Source organism: Podarcis filfolensis, assembly GCF_964270895.1.
Source record: "Podarcis filfolensis genome assembly, chromosome: 17".
Taxonomy (NCBI): domain Eukaryota; kingdom Metazoa; phylum Chordata; class Lepidosauria; order Squamata; family Lacertidae; genus Podarcis; species Podarcis filfolensis.
In genome coordinates, this window is record NC_139621.1 from 195,873 (window position 1) to 212,302 (window position 16,430).

Sequence of the window (16,430 nt, forward strand, 5' to 3'; positions counted from 1 at the left end):
CCCTCTACCAAGAGGATGGCGTACATCTTTCCGATGTGGGAAACTATGTGTGTCGGCAACCCGGTACTGTTGCCTGAACCCTGATGCTCACCCAACACTCGCCACTGACCTCCGCAGTGAAATTCCTGTAGTGCCAGCTCCCGCCCTCCCTCGAACCTGCCGCCGGCATCTCAGCCTGCCACTCACCCTCTTTCTCCACGCAAACATGCAGAGAGCCTGGTGAGGGAAAGCAGGGCATCGTTTCACTGGGGTCCTCTAGCTTGGAGGCAAGAGGGAACTCTGTGGGCCGTCCAGCCCACCCTGAGCTCAGGTAGTACCAGAAGCCGATGCAGTGGGTGCCCCCAAGCAGCGGGTATATCCCCATTCGCAGTGCCGCTGCTTGACCTGCCACCAGAGAGCCAGTGCTGGTGTCGGCAACCATGTAGTGCCATGGGGAAGGGAAGAGATGTGTTCCAGTTGGATCTTCTTCTGGATTGGAAACCCCGGGGGTCATCCAGTCCAACCTGCCGCAAGGCGCCACTCACCCTCCGGTGTGCCCAGAGTGTGGTCGTCAAGCAGACCTTGTTCCAAGGTGCCACCCCACCCCGCCCACCTGGTGGGGCCGGCTCCTAGGAAAGGACAAGGGCTGATGGGATCTGGAGCCGTTCCTTGACTCCCAGCACCCATCTGCAGGGTAGATGACCCAGGGTGTGCCCTCCAGCTCTACAATGCTATCATTCTGTGACGTTCTAAAGCAGGACATGCTCAAAGCAGAGGGTGCTGGATTTTAGTGCTGCACAGGCTGCTGCCCCTGGGTGGGCTCAGACCCAGCAGGGAATTTGGTTTCCGTGTAACATGGCCACCCCATTTCTGGCATGACAAGATACACGAGGAGAAAACACTTTCCTGCCTCCTGTGGCAGCCAGTTCCACAAGTTAACAAAGGCATGTGGAAGGCTCAAATTCCCTGCAGATGCTCACCACACTGGCTCTCCTCTGTGCCGTCATGGCAGTCAGGCTCGAAGTCGCACATTTGCTCTCTGCTGATGCAGCGCAGGCAAACTGGCCATCCTTGCAGGTGCCGGTGTGGCTTGCTGGGGGGGGGGGGAGCAGAGAACAGGCCTGGATGGAGAGGGAAGGAGGTGTCAATGTCCGGGACTGGTGGAAGGAATACATATGGGAGAATGGCTCTATCCCATGAGACTCCTCATCTGTGGGTTTTGGGTTCCAGCCAAAAAGATTGGGTTGGATGACCCTCAGTGTGCCTTCCCATTCTCCCATTCCCATAGGGCGGTTCACAAGACACACACATGTAAAATATTATTGAAGAAAGAACTGCTATAAAGAGAACTAGAGCCTTATTTCTACTCCTTTTACCCTCACCGCTTTGTTGGATGCAACCAGGAGACAAGAGCAGGTCATCCAGAGCTATGCTGCTTTGGGGATCCTTCCTGAAGCTGCCCCAAGGACAATCTGGAAGGAGGGAGCAAGGCAGATAGAAACCCATCGCCAAAGGATCCCTTCAACCTGCGTTATCCTCTGAGCCTACCTCACAGGGTTGTTGCAGGGAATAATAGGCGGGGCAAACCATGGACTCCTTGGAGAAAATGGGGGGGGGGGGAGAGACCAAGGCAATAGGAAGTTTCTCCTTCCTTGGAAGGTTTTCATAGAATCATAGAATCATAGAGTTGGAAGAGACCACAAGGGCCATCGAGTCCAACCCCCTGCCAAGCAGGAAACACCATCAGAGCACTCCTGACATATGGCTGTCAAGCCTCTGCTTAAAGACCTCCAAAGAAGGAGACTCCACCACACTCCTTGGCAGCAAATTCCACTGTCGAACAGCTCTTGCTGTCTTGCTGTCGAACAGCAGGGCTTTGATGGCCGTCCGTCCTGGATGTTTGAATTGAGATTCATGGCTTGTAGGGGGTTGGACTAATGACCGCCATGCTCCCGTCCAACTCTATCATTCTACATTTTTTGAAATAAGCTCTTCTGCTTAATGAAGTTGGAGGGCCCAGCCAGACGGACATGTCCATTGCCAACCTGGCACCCAGAGATCTCCATGCAGTTGCAGTTGGCCCCACACCTGTGGCAAAATGCACCTGGCGAATGTCAAACCCTGATGTTAGGGTGGGGCAAAACCCACCACTATGGTTGTCAAATTCCTGGCAGCAGCAGCACTCCTCTGCCTTTATATGGATCGGGACAGGAACATAAAGGCACCTGGAAGTCCTTGGTCCTGTTGAAAGTGGCCTCCTCGGGGAACAAGAAGTTGCTGGCACAGCTGCGGATAAGCTCCCTCTTCTTCTCCATCTGGGACTAGATGTTCAGGCAGTTGGCCAACCCATGCAGCTGGAGGGGAAACGTAGCGCTAGAGCCAAGGGTCCAACCCGCTTGGCAGCACGGAGCACAGGCCTATTATAGGGTCAGCCAATATTATTAATATTCAATAATTCTCATCATATTGGCCACCCGATGAAAGCCAAATCCGGGTCAGAGGGAGGAAATATCAGTGCTGAAAGATGGGTGAGACAACAGAGTGGTGGTGGCTCCCATATTTCTGTAAATAATAAATGGTAAATGATGATAATAATCTGCCCCAATATTTCTGTAAATAATTAATTAGTAAATGATGATGGTAATAGTAAATGATGATGGTAATAGTAATAATAATGGGTTGTTTCCCCTTCATGAAATGCACACACATGTGTGTGTCCCTGCCTGCCCACCTGACAAAGGGACTCACGTGGTAGGACCCGTTTGCTGCCAGGGTGGGGCTGACCAGCTCAGCTCAACCTGAGTGGGTGCTGGTGACATAGATGAAGTAGCCTGTGCTGAGGCACAGCCAGCAAGATGCCACCCCAAGGGTAATATTTATTCATTTTGTGGACTGCAGGAGGCATCGCCATAGAACATACAGTATATCATATTATATATATCTTTTTTTAACACCAGAGCTTTCCAAACGGCCTGTCATGCCACTCTATACATTGTATATAGAGCGCCCTTCATCCCAAGAGGGTTGATCTATATAAATTATCTATCTATGGACACACACACACACCCATAAATCCATTTTATTTATATGCATATATCCATGCATATAGATAGATAGATAGATAGATAGATAGATAGATAGATAGATACATAGATAGATAGATAGATATAGATATATAGATATATATAGATATACATACACATACTTATATCCACATATCCATTTTATGTATACACATACACACAGTCAAACCTTGGTTGTCGAACATAACCCATTCTGGAAGCCTGTTCGGCTTCCAAAACATTAGACAACCAAAGCATGGCTTCCAATTGGCTGCAAGAGCTTCTTGCACTCAAGCAGAATATGTGTTGGAAGTTTGACTTCCAAAAACTGGAGCATTTACTTCCAGGTTTTCAGCATTTGGGAGCTGAAACATTCTAAAACGGAGCTGTTTGGGAACTGAGGTTTGACTGTATATGCGCGCACATACACATATCAATTTTATATATATATATATATATATATATATATATATATATATATATATATATATATATAAATAAATACACACACACATGCATACACACACACATATACTGTAGGGGAAATGCGGAAGACCATTGTAAATTCGAGGAGTTAGATGACATGTCTCTTTCCCTTTTACATCCGTGGTTTAAGGTTTGCTAAAACATGATAGTATAATTTGTTTTTCACACACCTGTGTCAGGAGTTTTCTGGGTCCCCTGTGTTCTAAGTGCTGATTGGCTAGTCGGGAGGATACCCAGTTGCAGTGAATTGGGTTGGAGACTCTCAGCTGCTCTGCATTAGTCGCACCTGGTGTCCCAGGCTGATCATGAGTGATGCCTGCTAACCAGGTTCAATCAATCAAATCAAAGTTGTCTATTAAAGCTGTAGGCTGAAGGGGCTCAGTGAGCTTCTTCACAAATGGAGGTACCAGATGCTGTGAGACTGTCGGCCAGGGATCTCTCTCGCTGCTCTACCTGGAGCTCCGGGCAGCTGAAGGGGAGATTGTGTGTGACTCCTCTCTGGTATGCTATAATTTGTGTTTTGTATGCCTGCTGCTATCTGTTAACCTTATGCAAATAAAGCATTGCTTATTCTTCATCCACTGGTGTGCTTATTGGCTCCAGATCCAGAAATAATCCTGCCCTTGGCAGAACATATACAGTGCTTTTTTTCTGGGGGGATGCAGGGGAATGCATACCCCAAAGTCACCTTTCATTTAGATGGAGATTGAATGAAGATTTATTAGATGACCAAAAATTTATGGAAAAAGTTAAAAAGGCCTTGAGTGATTATTTTGAAATAAATATTCAAGGACAGACAAAATTGCAGACGGTCTGGGATGCAAGTAAGGCGGTAATGAAGGGACTGTTTATACAACAAAACTCATTTAAAAAGAAATTGAAAGGAAAAAGGAAAAAAGAGATTCTAGATGAAATTGTGGAAAAGGAGAAAGAAATATCAAAGAAAGCAAATAAAGGGTCAGTTAAACAGGCGATTAGAATATTACAAACTCAATATTCTATGATAGTTAATGAAGAAATTAGTTGGAAAATAAAATGAATGAAACAAAAATATTTTGAGCATGCCAACAAATCAGGAAAACTGCTAGCATGGCAGCTGAAGAAAAGTGAACAAAGGAATTCCATAAGTAAAATAAATATAAATGGAAAGATCACAGACAAGATGAAGGAAATAAGAGCAGCATTTGTAAAATATTTCTCAGAATTGTATAAGAAAGGGAAGGGGAAAATTTTTAAATAGAGGAATATACTCAAATACTCTAACATTGTTAGAGGCAATAAAGTGGAAGAAATTAATTGTGGATTCAAATTTTTAAAAGGAATTCAAGCAATATATTCAGAACAAAAAGCTAAATTGATTGTAAATCAGGTGATAATGGAGGATTGTGAGATACAAAAAGGAACTCACAAGGATGTCCACTATCACCGTTATTGTTCATTCTGGTTCTGGAGGTACTTGCAAGAAATATAAGAGCAGATAAAGAGCACAGGTATAAAAACTGGAAAAAGTGAATTTAAATTGAAAGCATATGCTGATGATTTAGTAATTACAGCGGAAGAGCCAAAAAATTATTTCCCTATAGTTATAGAAAAGATTCAAAAATTTGGGGAAGTGGCAGGATTTAAATTAAACAGAAATAAAACTAAGTTATTAGTCAAAAATTTGAAGGAAGAAGAGAAAAAAGGTAAAATATTTAGGGATATGGTTAACAGCAGAAAATATAAATATCTACAAAGATAATTATGAAAAAGTGTGGCTTGAGATAAAAATAAATTTAGAAATATGGAGTGGAATGAACCTTTCCCTATTAGGAAAAATAGCAGCGATAAAAATGAATGTATTGCCAAAAATGCTCTTTCTCTTCCAGACAGTCCCAATAATGGTGAAAGACGATTGCCTCAGAAGATGGTAGAAGGAAATTTCTAAGCTTATGGGGGGGGGGGGAGGCCAAGGATTAAACATAAGATACTTACAGATACAAAAGAAAGAGGCGGTTTTGCCCTCCCAGACCTTAAATTTCATTATGAGGCTGCATGTTTGGTATGGATTAGGGACTGGATAAAACTGGAAAAGGAAGCAGCATTGGATTCAGAAGGTCATGATAACAGATTTGGATGGCATGCATACTTGGATTTAGAAGGTCATAATACAGTGGTACCTCAGGTGAAGTACTTAATTCATTCCGGAGGTCCATTCTTAACCTGAAACTGTTCTTAACCTGAAGCACCACTTTAGCTAATGGGGCCTCCTGCTGTTGTCGTGCTGCCGGAGCACGATTTCTGTTCTCATCCTGAAGCAAAGTTCTTAACCTGAAGCACTATTTCAGGGTTAGCGGAGTCTGTAACCTGAAGCATATGTAACCTGAAGCGTATGTAACCCGAGGTACCACTGTAACAGATTTGGATGGTATGCATACTTATAGTATGGGAAAGGAAAAGTACATAAAGGATTTTATAATCATATAATTAGGAAATCATTATACATAAAGATTTAATAGTACAAAAGACACCTTGGTGGCTGTCACCAATTGAAGCTTTGTTGCTCAAGCCACTTGGCAAAAAAGGGAAGTGGCTTACATGTAGAGATTTATTAAAGGATCAAGAAGGAAAATGGAAGCTAAAAGACTATGAGGAAATATAAGACCATTTTCACAGTTGGTTACACTACAGGCAATTACACGAGATGTACAAAGAAGACAGTAAGAAAGGATTTAGCTACACCACTTCTAGATTTCAAAAGGAGGTCATAGAAGAAGATGTGAAGCTGCTGAAGAGTGCATATAGTATTCAACTAGAATGGGAAACAAAAGATGAGGAGGTAAAATCGGTCATGATCCAACAGGCACAGGATATAGGACATAACATACAATTTGAGGATTGGAAAAAATTGTGGAAAACAGATTTAAAATTTACAGACTGTTCTCTTTTGAAAGAAAATTATATGAAAATGATGTATAGATGGTACATAACACCAGTACAGATAGCAAAAATGTATAAAACCAAAAGACAACAAAAAGAACTGGACTCCTTGGCAAGTTTTGAATAAACATACACAAATTTATTGATTGTTAACATAGTAGACAGATAATATAAAGATTTATACAATTTTATAATATGCTGAAAATAATATGTGTGGAGAAATCAGAGAGAGTTGCTGAGGAAGTCTCTGGGGGGGTTTGATGGGGAGGTGGGAGGAAAGGGGGGAAAAGAAAGGGGGGAAATGAATAGGATATGTTCTGATACTTTGATATGTTGAAATTGCTAATAAAAATGCTTTTTTAGAAAAAGAAAAACTTGGAAAAGCAATATATTATTCGGAAAGCAACAGTTAAGGTATTACAGGGCAGGTGGTGATTTGTTAGAAATGCATGGGGTGATTTGATTGATACATAATGTACTGTAAAAGGTATTTCAGCCCTGTGTTCTGGGCTCAGACTTTGGAAATAATTCCTTTGAGACATTCTGCTAGCTAGCACAAAATAAACACCTTTCTTTTTCCACCGCTGTGTGGAGTTTTTTCCTTCAGCCTATAGGTTTGCAACAGCGGGGGGGGGGGGGGGATCCTATCCATGCAAGAGAGACTGGCAGGGAGATGGCGGAGGAAGGGGGATCCTACCTTCATGCAAGGGAGGCTGGGGACAAAGGGGAGGCCGACCTGCCGAGTGCCCAGGCCGGTGCTGTGCTGCTCCTCCCAGCACCACACGCGGGCAAGGGGATTTGATGAAAACAGATCAAAGTTTGAATTAGAGATATTAAGCAACGACTGTAAAATTTTGTCTAAAATGTATAAATTTCTGCTTGAATGGCATTTGAAGGATGAGGAGGTAAAGTTGGTTAAGATTCATTGGGCTAAAGATTTTGGGTATAATATACAGCTGAGTGATTGGGTAAAATTATGGAAAGAAGGTTTAAAATTTACTGCATGCAATGCCTTAAAAGAAAATGTGATGAAAATTATGTATAGATGGTATATTACACCCGTTAAATTAGCCAAAATGTATAAAGTTAGCAACAAATGTTGGAAATGTAAAGAAAAAGAAGGAACATTTTATCACATGTGGTGGGAATGTAAAAAGGTGAAAAACTTCTGGGAGATGATATATAATGAGATGAAAAAAATGTTGAAATATACATTTATAAAGAAACCAGAAGCATTTTTACTGGGCATTGTAGGAAGTGATATAAATAGAAAGGAATGTAAGTTGTTTTTATATGCAACAACAGCAGCAAGAATATTATCGGCACAAAAATGGAAGCAAGAAGAATTACCGATGAAAGAAGAATGGAGGATGAAATTAATGGACTATGCAGAGCTAGATAAACTAACAGGAAGGATTTGAAATCTGCGGGACCAGAAATTCACAGAAGACTGGCATAAATTTACAGACTATTTGAAAAGTATTTGTGATGATCAGACTACGTGTGTAGGTTTGCAAGAAATTTTGTGAGGAGAATCATTGGAACTATTGCAAAAATGGATAAAGGGGAGGATGGTTAGTTAAGATAATTAAAGGCAATATGAATTTAAGAAATGCATAAGAAGTGGTTAAAACGGTGGATCATCAGAGGTGCTGATGGAAGTCCAAAAAAGATTGTATAAGTGGTGAAGTTTTGTGGTACGTATTATAATTTATATGTTAAAATTAATAAAAATTATTTAAAAAAATATTAAATACAGTGGTACCTCGGGTTACATATGCTTCAGGTTACAGGCTCCGGTAACCCAGAAATATTACCTTGGGTTAAGAACTTTGCTTCAGGATGAGAACAGAAATTGTGCTCCAGCGGCCCGGCGGCAGTGGGAGGCCCCATTTGCTAAAGTGGTGCTTCAGGTTAAGAACAGTTTCAGGTTAAGAACGGACCTCCAGAACAAAACAAATACTTAACCCAAGGTACCACTGTTGTTCAGCTGGAATACCATCACTTCCACTGGCCTTGTTATTTGCAGCGCTTTCTAAGGCCCATTTGACTTCACTCTCCAGGATGTCTGGCTCAAGGTCAGCAACCACACTACCTGGGGTGTACGAGACATCCATATCTTTCTGGTATAATTCCTCTGTGTATTCTTGCCACCACTTCTTGATGTCTTCTGTTTCTGTTAGGTCCTTACCACTTTTGTGCTTTATTATGGAAATCTTTGTATGAAAAGTTCCTTTCACATCTCCAATTTTCTTGAACAGATCTCTGGTTTTCCCCATTCTATTGTTTTCCTCCATTTCTTTGAATAGCTCTTTTAAGACAACCCTCTTGTCTCTCCTTGCTATTCTTTGGAAATCTGCATTCAATTTCCTGTATCTTTCACGATCTCCCTCGCATTTTGCTTGCCTTCTCTCTCCCACTATTTGTAAGGCCTCATTAGACAGTCACTTTGCTTTCTTGCATTCCCTTTTCATTGGAATGTTTTCCGTTGTTTTTGTTTTGTTTTGTGTTTCAGTAGGATTGTTATTTTTTCTTTTTTTTTTTTAATGATATTTTATTAAAGTTTCAAAAAAAGTTACAAAGGTGATAAGAAAATAGAAAAAAGAAAACAAAAAATACAAAATACAGAATAGAAAAAAAGAAAAAAGAAACAATGAAAAATAAATCCATCTTTCAATGTCTTGCCTTTCATTTACTTGTTTTCCTGACCTCCTCACACCTCCCTTTTTTGTATTCAATTTCGAATGGTTAATTCAGCAAATCCTTTCCCTCTTTGTTTTTATCTTAATTCTTTATCTTAACATATTATAACTTTATATTTCCATCTATTAACAATCCTTTTTTTACATATTCCTTTTTAACATTGTTGCTAAAACCGCTTCATTTCATTCCAACATCATTTTAACATTCATTAATTTTACAATGTTTCTGTAGATAGTCTTTAAATTTCTTCCAATCTTCTTCCACCGACTCTTCTCCCTGGTCTCGGATTCTGCCAGTCATTTCTGCCAATTCCATATAGTCTATCACTTTCATCTGCCATTCTTCCAGAGTGGGTAGATCTTGTGTCTTCCAGTACTTTGCAATGAGTATTCTTGCTGCTGTTGTAGCATACATAAAGAAAGTTCTATCCTTCTTTAACACCAATTGGCCGACCATGCAGGAATATTTAAATACCTTTTTCATTTCATTATATATCATCTCCCAGAAAGCCTTAATCCTTGGGCATGTCCACCAAAGGTGAAAGAATGTACCTTCACTATCTTTACATTTCCAACATTTATTATCGGGCAAATGATAGATTTTTGCAAGCTTGACTGGTGTCATGTACCACCTGTATATCATTTTCATAATATTCTCTCTTAGGGCATTACATGCCGTAAATTTCATACCTGTGGTCCACAACTGTTCCCAGTCAGCAAACATAATGTTATGTCCAACATCTTGTGCCCATTTAATCATAGCAGGATTGTTAATTTTTCTTGATTTTACTGCTTTGGTGTTTTTTGTTTTGGTAAACCAATTTGCAGGTTTTTAAAAATAAATTTTATTAAATAAATATAAATAAAATAACACAAGCCAAAACACAATCCATCCTGTAGATTTAAGTATCTGTCCACAGTCACCTACTTGTTATCAGAGGCCCAGAATCCACATTCCTTTGTAAAAAAAATATGAAATAAAGTCAAACCATTTTTGCAGGCAAAAAAAAATATTTATTTTTTTAAATCAATGGGGGGGGGGGAAGACAAGAAATTTTCTGCACCGGGTACCACCTGACCTTCCTATGCCACTGCGTCTCGGAAGGGAGCATGAAGGCAAATAACAGGCAGATAATATGCCTGGTCTGTTACTTGCATACAATAATGTGTCATGGTATTGCCAGAGAAGGCAGAGGGAGGGGGGCAGGAAGTGGCGACTGAGGAAAGAGGGGAAAGCCAGGAGGTGGGACAGCTCACAGATGTTGAACCAGAGCCACAGGAAGTTCTGGCACAGACAGTGAAACAATGCCTATTCCGTCTGCCAAGGAAAGGAGAGTGTTAAAGAGGAGGGGGCAGAGGCGTCACGTGAAACTTTCCCGCCTTTTCTGTTGGAGAAGGAGCTGGCATAAGCCACTCCCAGAATCTGAGCCGGAGGATTCGGATGCATGATTGTAATGGGCTGCTTGTACATATGTAAAATAAAGACTGTATATATGTATCTCTGAGTGAGCAGAAGCATTTCTTGCGAAGAGCATTCACAAGCCATCACATCCTGTATATTAGCTAATTTACTATCTTGAGTCGGTAGACCATTTTTCAACGTTAACATATCTCAGTCATAGTGGTTCATATTAACATAATTGGTTTTTTTTTACTTTAAACATTAGAGTTTTTCTCGCCAAAGCTCCTGTAGAGAAGCAGTCATGCCGCAAGTCCACGATGTGACTTTTAAGTGATCATTTCAAACCCAGGAACCACAACAGTATTCCATCTGATTACCAGCACATCCTGTCTATCTCTTTGAGTCTCTGCACAAATTATGCTGCTCTTAACACTAGTCAGACAGAATATAAAGTGGCATCTCCTCCCAAATAATGCAGACGGCTCTAGATTAAATACTTCAGCTTAACTGATCTTGATTTGAAGATTCTGAAAAAAGATGAAAGGCCTCCTCTAATGAGAACAACCTGTGGGTCATCCCACGGAATACTCAGATAAATGGCGAAAGTATGCTGATAAGAGAATATGACAGCACCAGCTTGTTATTTTTAAATAGATGAAGTCAGCCGACATGGAGTGGGGAGAGCGAGAGCAAGCCCAAAATTATTACCTGAAATAGCACAATGACGAAACCCCTTCGGAAAGTCTACTGAAGAAACATCTCAAAAAACTACAGTCTTCCAAATTACAAAACTTGAGAGCTTACCATAGACTCCTAACCTATGGGCTGTTTCTTTTTAAAACAAAACAAAACCAATTTTGCTCCTGATAATTTCAAAGGCTGCTAAGGTTGCTGGAAACTACCTGTTCTTGAGATCTCTCTCTCTCTCTCTCTCTCTCTCTCTCTGTGTGTGTGTGTGTGTGTGTTCTAAGGATGGGTGGATCTGTCTGTTTTGGTTTCTCTCTTTTTGTCATTTTTCCAAGCTTGGGTTCAGTTCTCCACATTTCCATATTAGTTTGCCATTAAAAACAGCCCTCATGATAATATACACTTTTTTGCAAACCAATTTCCCCTAGAGAAGAAGAAGAGTTTGGATTTGATATCCCGCCTTTCACTCCCTTTAAGGAGTCTCAAAGCGGCTAACAATCTCCTTTCCCTTCCTCCCCCACAACAAACACTCTGTGAGGTGAGTGGGGCTGAGAGACTTCACAGAAGTGTGACTGGCCCAAGGTCACCCAGCAGCTGCATGTGGAGGAGCGGAGATGCGAATCCAGTTCACCAGATTACGAGACTACCACTCTTAACCACTACACCACACTGGCCCTAACATGATGCTTTAAAAAAAACCCTAATTTATGCATTTCTAGACACACCTTACCTTGGTATATGAATTTTGGTGCCCATTCTTTGGCTGGAAAGCTGCAATTCAGAGAAGGGCGAATTTTGAAGGATGGATGTTTCAGTTTCTGTATTGTTTCAGCAAGTGCAGATTTGGTAGGTTTGCCTTTAAATGTGAACTGAACTGAATTTCTCCCCTAATCCCTAGTGTATTCCTAAACTCAATTAATAATAACTTAATGACATAGTCAACCTCTCCCTATAGAGTTGGCAAAGTGGGATATAACTTGAATAAGTGAATGAATGAATCATTGATTCCAATAGGGGCTGTTTTGGCAAAGAGGATTTGCTTCTTTTATTTCTCTAACTACTGAGAGAAATAAATCAAAAAAATTTAAAAATGTCCAGTAGCACCTTAGAGACCAACTAAGTTTGTTCTGGGTATACCTGAAGAAGGGTCTGGTGACTTCTGTTTCAGTGTATCTGAAGAAGTGTGCATGCACACGAAAACTACTCAGTTGGTCTCTAAGGTGCTACATTATAATTTTTAAATTCTTTTGGAAGGATTCTTTTAAACTTTCTTAGATCATATAACTTTTTTGAAGACTTGATTCTTTTAAGGGAATTTTTAGGTTTTTAAGAAGAGTCTTTTTAACTATCTTTTTAAAGAATTGTTTTAATTTATTTTGACTGTAAATGAGAAACATGCTTTGTCTCTAGTTCCAGGGATGTGACCACAAGGTATCAGATGCCTGAGAAGGGTTGGCTCATTTGGACATACTTTGAGAATTTTTTTTAATTTGCTCATATTAAAAAGAAAAAAAGAAAAGAATCACGAACATCTGTGAGGGGGCCACTGAAAGTAATGATTTCAGAAGAGCTACTTGAAGTAGGACTAACAGGAACCAAGTCATGATGCAATTTAACATGGATTGGGCAGCCTACAGTCCAAAGGCAGGGGCCATAAAAAGCTGAGGCTCTGGACTTGAGAGACGTGCGGCAATGAAGACACTTCACCTTCTGTCATTCTGCCTGCTCATGGTAGCAAACGAGACAAGGAAGTTTGAGGATTGTGAATTGTTTTACAAGCTGAGAGATCTTGGACTGGATGGCTTTCGCGGTATTGACATAAAACAATGTGAGTCTTGTTTGTTGGACGTACAATGCCCAGCTGCTCTGTTAGGATAAATGTACACCCAATTTGTTGTGGATCCCAACCTCCCTTTGGTTTCTCATTTCTAGATGACATGTGTAGCAATTTATATGGATTTGTTTGGGTTTTTTGTTTACAGTATTATTGTTATTATCTTTGACCATCTTAAAATAATGTAGCATATCTGAAAAATGAGAACTGACAGAGCAGGCAAGATTGAAAATAAAGAGTCTTGTGGCACCTTAAAGGCTGACACATTTATGATATAATAAATTTTCATGAACTTCATCAGTTGCAAGATTAAAGGTAAAGGGACCCCTGACCGTTAGGTCCAGTCGTGACTGACTCTGGGGTTGCGGCACTCATCTTGCTTTATTGGCCAAGGCAGCCAGCGTACAGCTTCCGGGTCATGTGGCCAGCATGACTAAGCCGCTTCTGGCAAACCAGAGCAGCGCACGGAAACGCCTTTTACCTTCCCGCCACAGTGGTACCTATTTATCTACTTGCACTTTGACATGCTTTTGAACTGCTAGGTTGCCAGGAGCAGGGACCGAGCAACGGGAGCTCACCCCGTCTCGGGGATTTGAACCGCGTACCTTATGATCGGCAAGTCGTAGGCTCTGTGGTTTAACCCACAGCGCCACCCGCGTCCCCAAGATTAAAGGTAGCACTGGATAATTCAGAATGTTTTAGGAAAATGTTAAAAGCTGTTAGAAACATTGCTATTTTAAGAATACTGAAATAGAAACAACAGCATTTCAAAACTCAGAATGTCAAAACCAAGAAAGGGTATGTCAATGTTTTGAAAGTGTTTAAACAGCAGGATTTTTGGAGAAGTTTTAAAAATGCTTTTCTGTTTCTGTGTTTGGGAACTGATTTTAGGAAAGAAAGGACACTCTGAGTCCCTGGTTTTTATACTTTGCTTCCCTACCAGATGTCTGTATGGCTGGATTCCCAGCTAATTACAACACTGAATACTACGAGACAGAAGAGGGTGTCCCACACTACGGGCTATTCCATCTGAGCGGCCAGGAATGGTGCTTTAATGAGAGGCGGCCCTCACAGAACAAATGCAACATTTCCTGTGATTGTGAGTGACGCTTTTTTTCCTGCTTGTGCCATGTACTGTATGTCTCAAGATGAGTGGCTTATTTCTAAAAAGAGACAGGCCATGGATATTTCCCCAAATTTTGCAATGCAATACTCCAGCCAGTAAACTTATGCAAAAGTGCATCTATTAGGGAGAAAGCATGCACAAACAGGCATTAATGATGAGCCATGCTAAAGCGGGGTGTGTGTGTGTGTGCTTGGCCTGAGGAAAGTCTTGAAAGCAGGATAAAGAGAGCTGGATTTGGCCTCTGGGCCCCAGGTTCCACACTTCCTACTCTAAAGCCTATACTCCAAGACAGCTTGGACGTCCTGAGCACATTAACCAACAGGTGCATGATTCACCAGACTGATGCAATCCCCACTTGATAACCTGAGCAGGTTTGAAGTTGCCTGGTGCAAATTGGGAGGGGGGGGGAATAACCTAAGCAGACTTCCAGAAGGGCAGGATGCAGGTTAGAGCATGAACAGTGAAACAAATGGTAATTATGTAATGAGACTTTATAGCCTATTATTTCATACATACATACATATATGTTGGAGACCTAGACCAGGTTCTGAGAGGGACCTTCTGCTTCAGTGCCCTGTTCCAAAAATAAAAGCACCCCACCATGCATCCCTAAAGAATTTTTTTTTAAGGTTATCAGTCTGCACAAAATTTGCATATGGCAGTTTATTTGTATATATGCAAATTTAGATATAATTGTTATGAAATTACTCGTATAATTACAAGAAAACAAATTTAATTTAATTAATGTACATTTAATTTAAATTACTATTATTTAAATAGAAAAACATATTGCCACAGTGTGGAATACATCAAGTGACTCGTGCTCAGCAGACGCCAGGTCCTGATGGGCAACTTCAAGACCTCTTCAGTTCTTGCTTCTTAGGGTTGTTTATCTCTAAACTGAACTTAGACCAGGCAACACTTTAAGTAGAGGGGGAAGATATACATGGCCACCCAAACTGTGATCATTATGCAAGTTTCCTACCTGGTAAGGGAGGCCTGGTTTACCTGCATAGCAGAATAAGGTAGCCTGAAGTGGTAGAAGTGATTAGAGACCTTCAAGGCCCCTGGGGCTCTCCCTCTTTTTATGGCCCCTGAAGTTTCAATCAGAACTGCCCTCAAACGGGGTGGGCGGGCCGGTCCGGGGGAAATTATCAAGAACCATTACTGCCCTACCTACCCTCCAAGGTGGTTTGGGACCCGGCGCTGGGCTTCCCGGCCTAGGCGAAGAAAACGAGACGAGGCCGAGTGGATTCGGCCTTGCCTTGCCTTTACCCTGCCCCCAACCCAGCTGGCCAATCGCTTGTGGGCAGGGGGCGGGGCTAGGGCAAGGCAAGGCCGGATCCACTTGGCTTCAACTCAATTTCTTCACCTAGGCCAACTTTCTGGGCTGTTGGGGAAGCCTGCCAAGGCCGCTGCCTGTCCCGCTTTGGGCCCCCGTCCTCCTCCGACAAGCCTCTGCTGCCCCCGACAGCGGAGCACGTGGGACAGTGGCGGTGCTGCTGCCCCGTTTTGCCCGCGTGTGGCGCCAGTGGAGCAGCTCAGCAGCGCCCTGGGCACTGGGCCGGTTGGCCTCCTCTTTGCCCCCAGCCTCCCTGGCAGGAAGGTAGGATCCTCCTCCCCCGCCACCCCCGCCGGTCTCCCTTGCATGGGTAGGATGCAGTCAGGCGAGCAAACAACGGAGGAGGATGGGAAGTTATTTTGATGGATGCATCTGATCAATGCAATATGCTTAGTTCATAGTTGGCCCACGTGGCTTGCTTCTACACACGTGGCCCTCAGTGATTTTTTCAGACCGGCCTTCTCAGCTCTAGGGTTTGAAAGCTTTGCTAATATTACTGCATTTATTGCTTTCGCTGACATACACTCAAAGGAGCTTGATTAATAGTTCCAGAACGCTATGTGCTTGACCACACTTCCAACCCCCAAAGCAGTTGTGTGCCAGTAATTAAAAGAAGACAAGAAAAATCAGCAAAGCAATTCTGTGGCTAACTTACCAATTCCTTTAAATGGGGTCTATTAGTGAAGTTCACACTTTTGACAACCAGTCTGATGCTTTTACAGAAAAATATTCCTAGACACAAGACTTTTATTTTTTATTTTTTAAGCCCTTTCAGTCTCCCATCTCAAGGCTAAGTACAGCAAACTGTACATTCCCACCCCTCTCCCCAAGGCTGGTGACAAAGCTTATAAAACCATGCTTTTGTGCAGAGTTTTCATTGTGTGTTGGCAT

General features: G+C 41.8%; 1 protein-coding gene across 2 annotated transcripts in view; it reads left to right on the plus strand.

Moving 5' to 3' along the window:
• Nucleotides 1-16,430, plus strand: part of LOC310752276 (lysozyme C-like) — a 45,875-nt gene that overhangs the window by 10,345 nt on the left and 19,100 nt on the right. Inside the window, exons 2-3 of one of the 2 annotated variants that reach the window (XM_083592337.1) lie at nt 12,648-13,065; nt 14,015-14,170. In XM_083592337.1, coding sequence (XP_083448463.1) covers nt 12,930-13,065; nt 14,015-14,170 — 292 coding nt within the window. In that variant the 5' untranslated portion in view covers nt 12,648-12,929. Of the gene's footprint in view, nt 1-12,138; nt 13,066-14,014; nt 14,171-16,430 lie in introns of those variants that run through there. The other variant, XM_083592336.1, reaches the window with a different exon arrangement.